This window comes from Mesoplodon densirostris, chromosome 17, assembly GCF_025265405.1.
Source record: "Mesoplodon densirostris isolate mMesDen1 chromosome 17, mMesDen1 primary haplotype, whole genome shotgun sequence".
NCBI lineage: Eukaryota > Metazoa > Chordata > Mammalia > Artiodactyla > Ziphiidae > Mesoplodon > Mesoplodon densirostris.
Window position 1 is genome coordinate 26,244,343 of NC_082677.1, and position 16,163 is coordinate 26,260,505.

At 40.6% G+C, this 16,163-nt stretch overlaps 1 protein-coding gene across 1 annotated transcript in view; it reads left to right on the plus strand.

Moving 5' to 3' along the window:
* The window catches only part of LOC132477412 (protocadherin-8-like), a 39,130-nt gene that overhangs the window by 13,575 nt on the left and 9,392 nt on the right, over positions 1–16,163 (plus strand). Inside the window, 1 exon segment of the mRNA XM_060079773.1 lies at positions 4,041–4,045. Coding sequence (XP_059935756.1) covers positions 4,041–4,045 — 5 coding nt within the window.

Genomic DNA, 16,163 nt, shown 5'->3' on the forward strand with positions numbered 1-16,163 from the left:
TTTCCACAATGTGCCTGGTTTTCTTAAAGATCAATCCATGCTGCCTTGGTCAGATGGGATTTGTATAGGATTTGACAAGTTGTGATGCCTTGTGACCTAGCGTAATACAGAATGTGTAATCTTGCCCTGTCCTCAAATACTACTATTCATATAAAAAGTGACCTAAAGGAACAGTGAAAATAATGTCTTCTTTCTCAAAAGGAATACTATAATTTCTTTGGTTTTGGTTTCCCCACCTGAAATGGGGATAGCAGTACCTACTTTATAGGGATTTTGTAATAGCTAAATGAGATAGTACATATAAAATGCTTAGAGCAATGCTTTGCCCATAGTTATCACTTAATAAATATTTATTATTACCATCAGAAACATTTCTCACTTCCCTCTTGTCTTGTTTAAATGGATGTAGTTTGTTATTCAAAATATTCCTAATTTTTTCTTTTTTCCTTTCTGTTTGGTGCAATTAGTTTTTTTTTATCTCTTTTGGTTGGCTATTATTTTTTTAAACTAACTTTTCAAGTAGGCGAACAATAATAAAGTCCCCTGTGGATTACAATTTTTTTGACAGTGGTATGAGCCTCTGATTTAAAAAAAAGAGCCTTTAGTAGAAACATTTTTTACAGTAGTTCTTGGAAAGTTAGACCAGTCGATCATTTTGTCTTCTGGCTATATTTCAAGCCAGCAGTGAACTTGACAGGCACATGAGGGCATTTAAATGGAAAGGTTAGAGCCCAGTAATAAATGCACTGTTTCTTTAGCTCAAGAATCCTTTGGAAAACTCACAAAAACTTAGTAGCCCACTTTTTTCTGCTTAGGTGAATGTTAATGTGCCATTTAATTGAGCCTGTAGGCCACCTGCTCTGCACCTCGTGCACCCCTGTCAGCCCATCATGCTGTCATGATACCCTGCAAGAGGCATGAAGTAATAAAGTGGTGGATGATCAGCTTCTAGCTCAGGCCACTGTAGCTGGGGAGATGATTGATAGGCATTCCTAAGTAATGGGAGAGAGTCTTCCAGATAGCACGCAGACTGAAAGGTACTTTCTTTCCAAACTGGAGCCAAGAAAACCTGTAGAACTTCTCCCACGTAAGGCCCAGAAAGCAGTCACAGACATTCATAGATATTTTGGTAGACATATTTTATAGATGGCATATGCTCTAGTCCATGCTTAGTTTTCACTTCTATCTCCTGCCACCTTCCTGCTTATGTGCCCTGCCCCAGCCTCAATGGTCTGCCTCCCCTAAAATGGAGATAGGACAGCCATATATACAATACCCCAAGCCCTGATCACCGGAGCCAACCCACCTCTCAGATAGCCCTGAGGACATATTACACCTGAGGGCCTATAAAGAGATGGACACCTGAAATGTGCTGATGACCTACTCACCTGAGTTCTTATCCCCAAGCAACCTTCCTCCTGCCTATGGTTTGGTTTTCCATGTAAGCTTGTTTTCAGGGAGAGAATGGGCTGGACCTATGGAAGCATGTATTCTGTTCCTATGCAAAGTAGAATTTTCATTAATTAGATTGCAATTTTGGTTTTATACATCAGAACCATGAGGTTGCTTGAAGTGATTTTTGCTATTCAGAAAAAGATCTGTTTTCACAGTGCTGAAAAATCAGGGATTTGAATCTGCCTCTCTGAGGGTTGGACACTGTATTATGATAAATTGACAAAGATAATGAATGCAATTCCCTGAGGTCTCCTAGGGGACAGCCTGCTGGTCATTCCCCAGGCAGTATGCCACCCCCCAGCCCTGCATTGGCCATGCCAATGCATTTCCTAATTAAATGTCTGCATCAGCTGATGATGTAGTGGTAACTAATATCTGTCAGACTTTTCACGTGTACAGTGATATTTCAATCCTGTGAAGCAGGCAGTGTTACTGTCTTCTACACATAAGAAAATTGAGGTTAAATTACTTAGGCAAGTCCCAGTACTGGTGAGTGGCGGAGCTTCAATGCCAGACCACATCTTCTGGGTTCAGGGCATGTTCCCCCTTGCCTTACTACCTTTCTTTTAGCTTGTTAGTTCTTCATTTTATAGGTCTATAGGTCTAGAAAGTAAAGTACTTAAAAACCCATTTTAGTAGTTTCTCTGCTCAAATCACCAGGAGCGGATGAACAATCTAAATGCATGTTCAACCACTCAAAGATGTTATCTGTCCTCTGCCTGCGCGTCCCTCATCCATCATGCATGCTCCTAATAGACTCGGCAGATTTGCACAAAGGGGTGCTTTGCTTCCTCTCTCTGTGCTGCTTCCTTTGAGGCATGCTACTGTTCAGGGCCCTGTTGAGATTTTGATTAAAAAAGACAGATATTATGCAACTTCCATTAATGTTCTATTTCTCCTGTAGCAAAATGTAGGCCTTTGCAACTTCCTCAAGGGAATTTAATTTTCCATGTCTGTTGGCAAATTCAATTTTGAGTTTTACGTAAAACACTAGAAAACAGTTAGTGGCCTGGTCAGGGGTTATGCTTGTAATTCAGTGATTCTTTGAGGTGACTTTAACCCTTTTGCAACCCATTCCCCTTTTCTGAAATCTACAAAACGCTAGCTTTCTAACGTAAAAGAAAATTACTTTTACAAGTATAAAGGGCCTAAGGTATTTAACTTTCTTTTGCCCTCCTCTTTCTGGTTATGGTAATGCCATTTGACTTATTTTTATGATGTTCTCTAAAGGTAACAAAACCTTTGTAAGCTAAGAAATTATAAACATGTATTTTGAAAATGCTCAGTGCATGACAACTAAAAGTTAAGATAGCTCATTATATATCTGAGCAGCTTTATAACACCTCCACTGATAGTGTGCCCTTGTATATATACATATATATATATCTTGGTGCCCCCCAGTCTTTACCTAGCTCAATGTATATATAATTTACATTCATTAATTCTGAGACTCATTACAGATTTGTGGATTATCTGAATCTTTTCTGTCTCTCTTGCCCCTTGAATAGTGTTCACTTTTTCCCCAACTTATTAGCACTTTTCTGGTGTTGAAACTAGGATAAGAGAGTGGGGAAAGTCAAACACATAAATATGACTTCTTTTGTGATTTGATCAAACCAGTGTTTTAGAAAAGTGGTCAAAAAAAAAAAAAAAAAAAGAAAAGTGGTCAAATAAATCAAGCAACTGGTACAAAATTTGGAGCTGCAGCTTCTATTAATTTTTTTTTTCCTGGAGATGGGGAATAAACTGGGGTAGGGAGTAGATATGAGTCTTCCTTCTCTTAATATGAATTTGCTCCCTTAAGGCTACTATTTTTTCTTCTGGGATCCTAACTGTCATACTTACAATACCATGCAATCAACTGCCCACATTCCCTCAGAAAGACTAAGATAACCTTGGAAAATGACTGAGCTAGATATTAAACTTTGTGTTTTTAAAAAAGCTTTGAGATTACTGACTACAAGAGTCACATTTATAGACTCCACTTAACCATAAATATACAGAAAACTGAAAGAATCCAGTTTTATGCCATGAGTTTTTGTTGTTGTTGCTGCTGTTTTTTAAACATCTATCTGAGCTGGAACCCATGCTTTCTAAAGCGAACCAAAGAACAATTTAGTGAAAAAAAATGTTTCATAGTTTTCGTTACTAAAATTACTTTATGAGAAAAAGGTCAGAACATACATGTTCTCTCAGCCCTAAAGCTTGTCCACATTTGACTGGACTTGGAAAGCCCTTTCCAGAGCTTTCCTTCTTGCTAAGCATCTGCTCTGCCCTGAGGGGAAAGAGACAGCTGAGCTTGGGGACAGTTGAGGGGGCAGGTGTCTGTCAGAGCCGTCTCTTCTGTAGCCATCTACTCTTTGCTTGGTGAGTTCCCTTCTCAGATACCCGAGTCCATAGCAGCCTGGGAAGATGATGGATTTCCCACTGTCGTGGAGAGTAGAGATGGTTGACTCTGATGGGTAAGATAACTTCTCACGTGTAGTTTTGTGTGGACCTGGGCTGGGGTGGTTTGGGAAATGGAAAATATACACTGTGACCTGATTTTACTCATACTTCCTCTCCTGTTTCTTTTTGTACTTCAGATCTGGTAAAGTTAGGGAGTATCAAAAGTCTGGTCCTTATGCAACCCATCTAAAGAGAAAGTAGAGCAACTTTTCCCTTCTCTCTCTGTATAGGGCTTCAGTGAGCATCTTGTTTGACTTCAGTAGACTTTCAGGAAATGCTTGTTAAATAATGAAACTAAATGAAATTTTAGTCTTAAAATATTTAGTTCATTTATGTTGATATAAATACTATTTAATGTACTTAAGTCTACTATTTGTTTTCTTTGTTTTTCTTCTTTCATGCCTTTTTTAAACTAATCAACAATTTTGAACATTACTATTCCATTTTCCCCCTTTATTTACTTGCCTTTGGCTATAATTTGTTTTATTTTTCTTTTAGTGTTTAGGGATTATAACATACATACTAGACTTGATAAGAATCTACTATGAATTAGTACTATTTTTTTGCCATTTCCTGGAAAATGTAAGCATGTAGAATACTTTGCATCGATCCCATTCTTATCCTTTGTGCTATTATCATGTATTTTAATTCTACATGTACTTTATACTTTATAAGATACTATTCTTATTGTTTTATACAGTCAATATTTCTTTGGTTTTACATACCTATTTATAGTCTGCTATTCTTCATGCTTTCTTTCATTTCCATTTTTCCACCTAGAATCATTTTCTTCTGCCTGAAAAACTCACAATTATTTTACTCTGGACCTGCTGGCTCTGAATTCTCTGAATTTTATTTATCTGAAAGCATTTTTATTTCTTCATTTAAAGAAAAACTTTATCAGAGTATAATATACATACAGAAAAGTGCACACATAATAAGCATCCAGCTCAATGGATTTTTACAACCTGATTACACCTGTGTAACCAGCACTCAGATCAAGAAACTGAACGTGACTGTGAGCATCATTCTGGGAGCCCTCATGCTCCTCTCCAGTTTATTCCCATCAAAGCATGCCCACTCTCCTGACTCCAACATCATAGATTACATTGGACTGTTTTTGCATTTTGTGTATATGGAATCATATGTTAGATGCTCTTTTGTGATGACTTCCTTTACTCATTTATATTTGTGAGATTCACTTACATTGTTGCATTCAGTTATAAAGAGTGGATGCTAACCTTTATAGCATTCTGTTGTGTGGATCTACCAATATTCATTTATCCATTTTACTATTTTTTATATATTTCTTTTAACAAAAATATTATTTATTTATTAAAAAAATTTTGTTTTGCTGCATTGGGTCTTTATTGCTGCACGTGGGCTTTCTCTAGTTGAACCGAACAGGGGTTACTCTTCGTTGCAATGTGCGGGCTTCTCATTGCTGTGGCTTCTCTTGTTGCCTAGCACGGACTCTAGGCACATGGGCTTCAGTAGTTGTGGCATGTGGGCTCAGTAGTTGTGGCTCACGGACTCTAGAGTGCAAGCTCAGTAGTTGTGGTGCATGGTCTTAGTTGCTCCGTGGCATGTGGGATCTTCCTGGACCAGGGCTCAATCCTGTGTCCCCTGCATAGGCAGGCGGATTCTTAACCACTGCGCCACCAGGGAAGTCCCTCCATTTTACTATTTATAGGCCTTTGGGTAGTTGCCAATTTTGGTTGATTACATAGAGTGCAGCTATGAATGAATATTTTAGCACAAAATTCATGTCCTTCTCACATGCAAAATACATTCACTCTATCCCAGCAGTTCCAGAAGTCTTGACCAATTCCAGCATCAACTCCAAGTCCAAAGTCTCTGCTAACTAGCATCTAAATCAGATATGAGTGAGGCTTGAGATTCCAAAAGGGAGAAATTGGAAAGAAGAAAGAGATGATGGATCCCAAGCAAGTCTGAAACCTAGCAAGGCAAAATTCCATTAGATCTTAAGGCTAAAGAATAATCCTTTTTTAGTTTTTTAAGGAACCTCCATACTGTTCTCCATAGTGGCTGTATCAATTTACATTCCCACCAACAGTGTATGAGTGTTCCTTTTTCTCCACACACTCTCCAGCATTTATTGTTTGTAGAATTTTTGATGATGGCCATTCTGACCAATGTGAGATGATATAGCATTGTAGTTTTGATTTGCATTTCTCTAATGATTAATGATGTTGAGCATTCTTTCATGTGTTAGTTGGCAATCTGTATATCTTCTTTGGAGAAATGTCTATTTAGGTCTTCTGCCCATTTCTGGATTGAGTTGTTTGTTTTTTTGATATTGAGATGCACGTGCTGCTTGTAAATTTTGGAGATTAATCCTTTGTCAGTTGCTTCATTTGCAAATATTTTCTCCCTTTCTGAGGGTTGTCTTTTCATCTTGATTATGGGTTCCTTTGCTGTGCAAAAGCTTTTAAGTTTCATTAGGTCCCATTTGTTTATTTTTGTTTTTATTTCCATTTCTCTAGGAATGGGTCAAAAAGGATCTTGCTGTGATTTATGTCATAGAGTGTTCTGCCTATGTTTTTCTCTAAGAGTTTGATAGTGTTTGGCCTTACATTTAGGTCTTTAATCCGTTTTGAGTTTATTTTTGTGTATGGTGTTAGGGATTGTTCTAATTTCATTCTTTTACATGTAGCTGTCCAGTTTTCCCAGCACCACTTGTTGAAGAGGCTGTCTTTTCTCCATTGTATATTCTTGCCTCATACAACCCAGCAATCCCACTACTGGGTATATACCCTGAGAAAACCATAATTCAAAAAGAGTCATGTACCACAATGTTCATTGCAGCTCTATTTACAATGGCCAGGACATGGAAGCAACCTAAGTGTCCATCGACAGATGGATGGATAAAGAAGATGTGGCACATATATACAATGGAATATTACTCAGCCATAAAAAGAAATGAAATTGAGTTATTTGTAGTGAGGTGGATGGACCTAGAGTCTGTCACACAGAGTGAAGTAAGTCAGAAAGGGAAAGACAAATACTGTATGCTGACACATATATATGGAATTTAAGAAAAAAAAATGTCATGAAGAACATAGGGGTAAGACAGGAATAAAGACACAGACCTACTAGAGAATGGACTTGAGGATATGGGGAGGGGGAAGGGTAAGCTGTGACAAAGTGAAAGAGCGGCATGGACATATATACACTACCAAACGTAAAGTAGATAGCTAGTGGGAAGCAGCCGCATAGCACAGGGAGATCAGCTCGGTGCTTTGTGACCGCCTGGAGGGGTGGGATAGGGAGGGTGGGAGGGAGACGCAAAAGGGAGGGGATATGGGAACATATGTATATGTATAACTGATTTAATTTGTTATAAAGCAAAAAATAAAAATAAAAAAAAAGAAAGGGAAAAACAAATACTGTATGCTAACACATATATATGGAATCTTAAAAAAAACAATTGTCATGAAGAACCTAGGGGCAAGCTGGGAGTAAAGAAGCAGACCTACTGGAGAATGGACTTGAGGACACGGGGAGGGGGAAAGGTAAGCTGGGACAAAGTGAGAGAGTGGTAGTGTATATATGGACATATATACACTACCTAGTGTATAATAGATAGCTAGTGGGAAGCAGTCGCATAGCACAGGGAGATCAGGTCAGTGCTTTGTGACCAGCTAGAAGGGTGGGATAGGGAGAGTGGGAGAGAGGGAGATGCAAGAGGGAAGAGATATGGGGATACATGTATATGTATAACTGATTCACTTTGTTATAAAGCAGAAACTAACACATCATTGTAACGTAATTATATTCCAATAAAAATGTTAAAAAAAGAAAACAAAAGAATAATGAAAATTTTAAAAAAAAGAAAAAGAAAAAGAGTAATCTTTTTGGGCTTGATTCTCCTCCCTCTGAGCCCACTGGGGCAGCATTGTCCCTTCCACAGTCCTAGGTAGCAGCTCTGCCCCTGAAGCTCTGGCTGGTGACCCCACCTCCAAGGTTCTGGGTGGCAGCCTGTCTCTGAGGCACTAGTGGCAACAGCCTGGCCCTCTGAAGCCAAGGAGAAGACAGCCCTGTACCCTGGGCCTGTGCTCTCTGGACCTTCAGTGGCAGTGGCAGTCCTGCCCATCTCTGAATCACCTTCCGGATCCTTCACCCCTTTTCTTGAGGGATAAGGCATGTTCACAGCTAAATAGCTCTATTGTTCCATCCTGTGGAATCCCAGAAGTTCAAAAGCCTTCCTTCCTTCCTTTTGTCCATTATCTGTTTCCTTTAGCCCATGCTGGCAGTGTTTCTCCTGGTATAATCCCATCTCTATTCCTGGCTTCTACTGAGCTGGCTGCTGGACAATCTCTTTATGGAGTGATTGTCCAGCCACACCTGTGGTGATCTATTCAGAGCATGCTTTCTCATTTTTGGCAATATGAATAGACTGAGGATTTTCCACATCTTTAGTTTCTGGTTCCGTTTTGCCTGACAATTCCTGTAATTTATCTCTCTTCTCTCACATTTCACTATAAGCAGTAAGGAGAAACCAGGTCATGTATTTTTTCCCCTAACATGGATATCCAGTGGCCCAGGACTGTTTATTGAAAAGATAAATCTTTTTGTACTGAATTGCCTCTTTGCTATTGTTATTAATCAGGGGACCATGTATGTGTGGGTCTGTTTCTGACATCTCTATTATGTTCCATAGGTCAGTCTGTCTATTCCTGCATCATTACCACCCTGACTCTATAATAGGTGTTGATATATAGTAGAATAAGATCCCAGCTTTGTTCTTTTAGATTACTTCATTTATTTTTAACTCTTTTCATTTCCATGAGAAGAACCAGTGAATTATGTAAAAGCAGTGGCTTGAATTTTAATTTTGATTCTACTAAATCTGTAAGTCTTTAAAAAATATCTCTTATTCAGTGTCAAAGTCTTGCACATAGTTTCGATTTAGTTCTAGGAATTTGATGTCCTTTGATACTATTGTAAATTATATCTTTTTACTTTTTTCATTTTTGTAGCTTATTTCTGTTAGATATATAATTCCAAGTTGGCAGTTATTTTCTATCAGCAAATAACTGAATTTAAATTTAAAATGTTGGGACTTCCCTGGTGGTCCAGTTGTAAAGAGTCTGTCTTCCAATGCAGGGGACAGGGGTTCGATCCCTGGTCAAGGAACTAAGATCCCACATGCCGTGGGGCAACTAAGCCCGCACGCCACAACTATTGAGCTCACGCACCTCAACCAGAGAGCCTGCGTGCCACAAACTACAGAGCTCGCACACTCTGGAGCCCGAGTGCCACAACTAGAAAGAAAAAACATGCGTGCCACAACTAGAGAGAAGCCTGAGCACCACAACGAAGAGACCACGTGCCGTAATGAAAGACCCCCGTAATGAAAGACCCCGCATGCCACAACGAAGATCCCGTCTTCCACAACTAAGATCTGACACAGCCACAAAAAAAGGAAAATAAATTTAAAAAATTAAAAATATTATTCCATTATCTTCTGGATGCTATCATTTTAGTTTTGAAAAGCCAGCATTAGTCCTCGTTGGTCCTTTGAAGGTAATATGTCATATTTTATTTGACTGTTTTTTAGAGTTTTCTCTTTGTTTTTCAATGGTTTTACCATATTAGTCTCCAAAGGTGTGCCTTTAATGAATCGTGCCCCCTAGTATTTTTGTCCTGCCCCTTTGAAAAAAAAAGTGAGCCCTGTGACTCACTTTTGACCAATAGGGCACATCTGCTTTGACACTGTGTGATTTCTGAGGCTCAGGCATAAGTCTTGCTGCTTACCTGGCCTCTTGGAACACTCACGCTTGGGATGTGCCCTTTGAGAACCTCACTGTTAAGATGTGAAATTACTCTGAGACCACCATGCTATAAGAGAATCATGCCACATGGGGAGGCATTGGAAGATATATACTAGGAGAGAGACAAGGGGTGGGGGAGATACAGAGGGAGAGGGAGAGAAAGAAAGAGAATCTGAGATGCCTGATGTAAGAGTGAATGGGTCATTAGGAGATCTTGCCCAGCCAAGCTTTCAAATGGCTTCAGCCCTGCCACTGTTTAACTGCTACTGTGCAAGAGACCCCAAGCAAGAACTGTGTAGCTGAAGTTGGTCAATCTGCAGAGCTGTGAGATCTAGGAATAAATTACTTTAAGACATTAAGTTATGGGCTGGTCAGTTATACAGTAATAGACAAATGGAACAGAAAATAATACCTAGAAGTAGGATATGATTGAAACAAAACCTTAAAACACGTGGCATCAGCTTTGTGACTCAAAGGTAGGAGGAGCCTGGAAGATCCTCAAAGGAATTGTTGATGCAACTGGAAGGACAGGGAAGGGGCTATTACTAGAGCCTGGAGGAAAGGCAACCCGTGTTACATAGTGGCAGAAAATGTAGGGTAAGTGTTGCTTGGCGTAACATGGACAATAAGAAATGTACCTAATTAAATAGCGAACCTGCATAAGGAGATTTTCAGAAAGAATGTCAAAAGTGCTAATTGGTTATTTTTAGCCAGTTATGATAAAATATTATACAAGAGTGAGAAAGAGAAAGATACTAAGAAGGAACTTTTTCAGTTTCAAGCAGAAATCAGAGAAAATATAAAGGATCCAGAGCTTACTAAGGGTAAAAATAAAACTATATCTTATTTTCAGCCTCTCCATAATGCAAAGCTCTCAATATCTATCAGACCTGATCTCAGGATAAAGATTATCTTAAGGGCACAGCTATAGGGCACATTGTTAAGATTTCAGAAAGATTTTTTTTTTTTTTTTTTTTTTTTTTGCCGTACGTGGGCCTCTCACTGTTGTGGCCTCTCCAGTTGCGGAGCACAGGCTCCGGACGTGCAGGCTCAGTGGCCATGGGTCACGGGCCCAGCCGCGCCGCGGCATGTGGGATCTTCCCAGACCGGGGCACGAACCCGTGTCCCCTGCATCGGCAGGCGGACTCTCAACCACTGCGCCACCAGAGAAGCCCCTCAGAAAGATTTAAGGGTGCACTTTATAGACCATTAGCATTAGACAAAAATTTTCTTAGAATCTTAAGGGTGTTATTTCTCAGCTCCCTGACTTTCAGCACAAGACAGACTGGGGCCTACATCAAAACGATTTCTGAGTGGAGTTTTGTCTAGTGGAGTGAATCCCACTACTGTTCATAGGAAGCCCAAAGATCTTTAAGAGAATTGTATTGACAGAAGCATCATAAGCTTGGAGTATAATGGATGGACGTAGTTCAAAACGAAGAAAGGCTCTGGGTCCCTAATCTTTTGTAGGTGGGAAGCATGCTGAGACTGCTGCTTACTTGCAAACATGGATCATTTCTTGTGCAAAAGAAAGCTTGCAATAATAACCAAGAGAGAGGAGACAAAATTCCAGAGGGTAGCACCAAGAGCCTTAGAAAACCACTCCCAGAACTGAGCCCTAATCAAGGAACTGGCAATATATGCCCAAATGAATTTCAGAATTGCTTTGGACCAGTGACTGCTATGTGACTCTTTTTCCCTTATGTCCCCCACCCTGCCCCTCTGACCCCCACTTTTGAATGACAGTGTCTATCACAGTTATAATACTCTGGTATTATTATTGTATGTTGAGCGTGTGGGGCAGATCATTTGTGTCTTTAGTTCACAGGTCTTCAGATTGAGAAGAACTGTACTCAGGGGTTGCCCTGAGCATTTGCACTTGCTAAGCCTTATTGACATTTGACCCTGATTTAATACTGCTTTATGCTTGGCTTCTCATCATGGAAAGTTTAGTTCTATTGCAAAAACTGCCATAAGTGAATGGATTTCTTAGTACAATTTATTTCCTTTCAAGTTACAAAAGAGTTTAGAAAGAAAAACATTTCATCTTATCACACTCCTTCTTTCTTGAAGCAAGTCTCCAGGGTAATGAAGTAGTTGGTGACTTTGGAGGAAGAGGAATGTGAGCAGGGAGATAATTTGGTGATTCTCTTTATCATTGAAACTGAAACAAAGTATGTGGTTGTATTAATGAAAAGAATGCATCTTAGGCCAAAAAAAAAAAAAGCCCCCCAAACCATACTTCTCACAATGTAGAAAAATATTTTCCATTTAAGGAGACAATTTGCCTGAGGAAAATTTGAAGTATTGGAAGGAAGAAAGATAAGTTTAAATTGTATTTTGTGTGGTGGTGGGGCTGGTTTGGCGGTGGGAGGGGAGTAGAAACAGGGTAATTTGTTGTAGAATCAGGATTTTATGGCTGGGAGGAAAATTAAATGCCATCATGTCCCCTTCTCTCCCATTTTACATAAAGAAATGGAGATCCAGAGAGGTTAAGTGGCTTGCTTAGAGTCACACAGCTAGTTATTTACTGAGAAAAAGAGAAAATTAGAAAGAAAACTTAGTTCCTGAACCAATTACCTTTTTTTTTTTTTTTTTCTTTTTGCGGTATGTGGGCCTCTCACTGTTGTGGCCTCTCCCGTTGCGGAGCACAGGCTCCGGATGCGCAGGCCCAGCGGCCATGGCTCACGGGCCCAGCCGCTCCGCGGCATATGGGATCCTCCCAGACCGGGGCACGAACCCGTATCCCCTGCATCGGCAGGCGGACTCTTAACCACTTGCGCCACCAGGGAGGCCCCAATTACCTTTTTTTATATATATAATATTGCAGGTACCTCAGTAACTGATTAATTCTAAAAAAAAAAAAAAAACAAAAAACATAAAAAGCCAAACCTGGGAAAATCCCTCCTCCCTGAGGCCTTCCTGCTACTCCTGCATCTGCCCAGATTCCTTCTGTGAGGATATATCCCCTGTCTAAACCCCCCTGCCCCTTATCCAAGCTCTCACAGCTCTGTCAAATGATAGCTGTTTCCTGCTAAATAGAGGATGATCATCAGAGTTTTGGAGGTGGCTTTTATCCCCCCCTGTTTTGAGTAATTGGTATACTTGTTTGTTTTTCTTTTAATGTTTTTAAACATTAAATGTGGTAAAATACACATTTACTATCTTAACCATTTTTAAGTGTATGCTGCAGTAGTGTTAAGTACATTCACATTATTGTGCAGCCATCACCACCATCCATCTTCAGAACACTTTGCACCTTGCAAATCTGAAACCCAGTCCCCATTAAACAGCTCTCCATTCCCCTTTCCTCCAGCCCCTGGCAACCACCATTCCACTTTCTGTCTTGATGGGTTTGACTATTCAAGCCCCCTCATACAAGTGGAATACAGTCTGTCTTTTCTGTGACTGGCTTATTTCACTTAGCGTCATGTCCTCAAGGTTCATCCACAGTGTAGCATGTGCGAGAATGTCCTTCCTTTTTAGAGTGGAGTAATATTCCATCGTGTGTATACACCACATTTTATTTATCCATTTATCTATTTGATGAACATATGTTTTTTTTTCCACCTGTTCCCTCTTTAATGACCCATTTTGGATGTGCACAGGCAGTTCCAAAGTGCATGTTCAAGGAAAGATTGAAACATTGGTGTTCCATATGTGATCCTCGTGTGACAAAGGAGTAAACCGCATATTAATTTACAAACATCATGCAATAGGATACGTTTTCTTCACAAACTTATTTAGTTGTAGGAGGAGGAAAGGGGCTCACAACTGGTCTGGCACATGATGTTCGAGGCCACAGATGTTTCTTAACATGATAGAATTTATGACAGTTAGAGACAGAAGGCATCTTAAAGGAGATAGGGGAATTTGAGCATTTGGGCATGGACATCAGGAACACCTAGGCTCGGGTTTCTAGGGCTTTATTAGCTGTGTGACCTTGAGCAGATTATTTAAACTCTTGAATGGAATTAAACTCTTCATGGAATTACTGAGGATTAAGTGAGACAATGCAATTAAAGTGGTTAACACAATTCCTTGTACAGAGGGAATGCTCAATAAATTCTAGCCAAGGGACGAATCTCCTCTTTACAGGTAAGTGAAGGGAAAGTGACTGGCCTGAGGTCACACAGACAAAACCACAAAGCTGGCATTTGATTTGCTTTTAAAAAAGCATGAGAGGGATTCATTTTTAACAAACACATTTTTTTCTCACTGAAACTTTATTATTTATGAATGTTCACAGAAACTCATGCCAAGAAGAAACATGGCACATATTCTTTTTTCCGCTTCTTATTTGTCCTGTCATTTAATCATTCAAGGAATTCCTTCATTTAATAAATGGTCACTGAGTGCCTGTCATGTACAACCACTGAATGGGCATTGGGGACATCACAGTTTCATGGAGGAGGGGGGTGACTTTGCTAAGAGTCCCAGTGGGGCTTAACCTAAGAGAATGTGGGAACCAACAGGACAGAGAGGTGCAGAACCCTGGCCTTTGGGGCAGGAAGTAGGGAAAACTGGATATGTATAGGGCCAGGCCTCAGGTTGCCCTTTGATTGCATAAAACATTGAAATAAATCTGGCCTCCGCCTTTGAACCTAGTGGGAGAGTAGCCATAAAAACAGTGACTAAGAATATAATTAAAAAGTGCAATGTATGTACCAAGTGGTAGGGGGCACAGTGGAAAGAGTGAGTGATTCTGCCTAGCGGTTTTGGGGGAAGAGTGATGATATGGGGTGGAGGGAGGACTTCATGGAGGGGCTGGCAAATGAGGTACCTTGTAGGCTGAGTGGGATGTCACCAGCCACAGGGGAAGGGAAAGGTGCTCTAGGAAGAAGACCCAGAAGCATGTGAGCACAGGGGTCCAGGTCCCTGGGACACAGGTTATCCACGAGATGCTGGAGATGCAGTGTGGAGGAAGATGATCCTCCCATGGGGATGTCCCAGACCTTACCTGCTGGTGAGTATAATGGGGTCGCGTTAGCATTTACTGTCTTGATTCTGGGGGCTTTTCACTGCTATCTTATCCTTTAGGATATGCCCAAAGTCTCCCCCAGGTATTTTTGAGCACCTCCTCCCCCCTAGCAAGGCATCTATCTCATCTGGACTCAGGATCAGCTGCTTGCATTTTCTGCTCCGGTGTTCTCATTAAGGTTTCTTGAGCTTTCCACTGCTTACTGTGCCTCCATCAAAACATTCTGCCTAGCTGGGGCACCTCTGCTGGTGACCACACGCAACTATCAGGGACACAAACATGTCCCATGATCTGTGACTGGGAATGGGGAGTGGGGATAGAGCAGGGTCTTTTCTACTCCATTTCACGTGAGTGTGTGTGTGTGTGTGTGTGTGTGTGTGAGAGAGAGAGAGAGAGAGAGAGAGAGAGAGAGCGAGCTGTCTATGGGGCTATGTTTCTCAAGACCAGAGTCTTATAGACTCCCCTGAACACACTTCGGCTTATATCCTAAACTCTTCCCTCATTAGGGCTCATAAAGGGAAGAGATTTGCCATCTCATTCCCTCCTCTGAATTTATCTCTTCAACTATCACACAGGCACCATTATTAATGCACTGTTTTCTTCCCCTTTCTTTGGTCAATTAAAAAAATCTTTGAATAAGTATAAATTAATGAAAACAGATACTTGGTGAGCGGGTGTCTGCCTTGTGCCTGTGTGTCTGGTTCTCAACTTTGGTCCAGCAAGCAGCTTTTGAAGGTCTTTCATGGTGTAGCTGAGAAGTTCCTGGCATTTGGGAGATATTCAAGAAACTACTATTGAATTAAACTGACTCTCCTGTAAGGAAGGAAGCCACTAAGGGTACGTTTGTTTGTTGGCAGGTGAATGGTCTGAAGGAACCTGATGGTTTTAGGAGAAGAGAGTTGCGGCAGGAAGATCAAGTAGGAAGCTGAGGCAGCCATCAGGGTGATACAGGCTTGAGCCAGGGAAGGGACCATAGGGATGAAGTAATGTGGGCAGAGCTGAAAAATAGTGGGGACAGGAGAACTGGTAGAGAACTTAAAGGCTGTATTTACTGTGACTCAAAGAGTAGTTCTTGGAAACATACCCCTCCTCTTGGACAGAAGTTATAGGATGCTAATAATCCTTGTGTCCCATCCTCAACGCACCCCGCCCCCGCCCCTGCTGCAGATCCCCCAGCATCTTTCTCCCTTGGCTCCATTGATCCACATGGGAGAGGACCGAAGAGATAATGACTCTGAAGTTTGTCTTGGGAGAGTTGGGTGGATGGTGATGAGCTGAGCACCATTCGATCCATTTTACATAGAGGTTAAGTGATTTGCCCAAGATCAGTGAACATACTGATAGCAGCATTATGTGTCCTTATTGTGCTAAAAACTCCAAACCAGAATAGTTTCTACTTCATTACCCCCATGGCCTTTTCGCATTTCATAAAAACTTCTACACACAGAACAGACTCAAATAATTTTCTAAAATGTCATTAA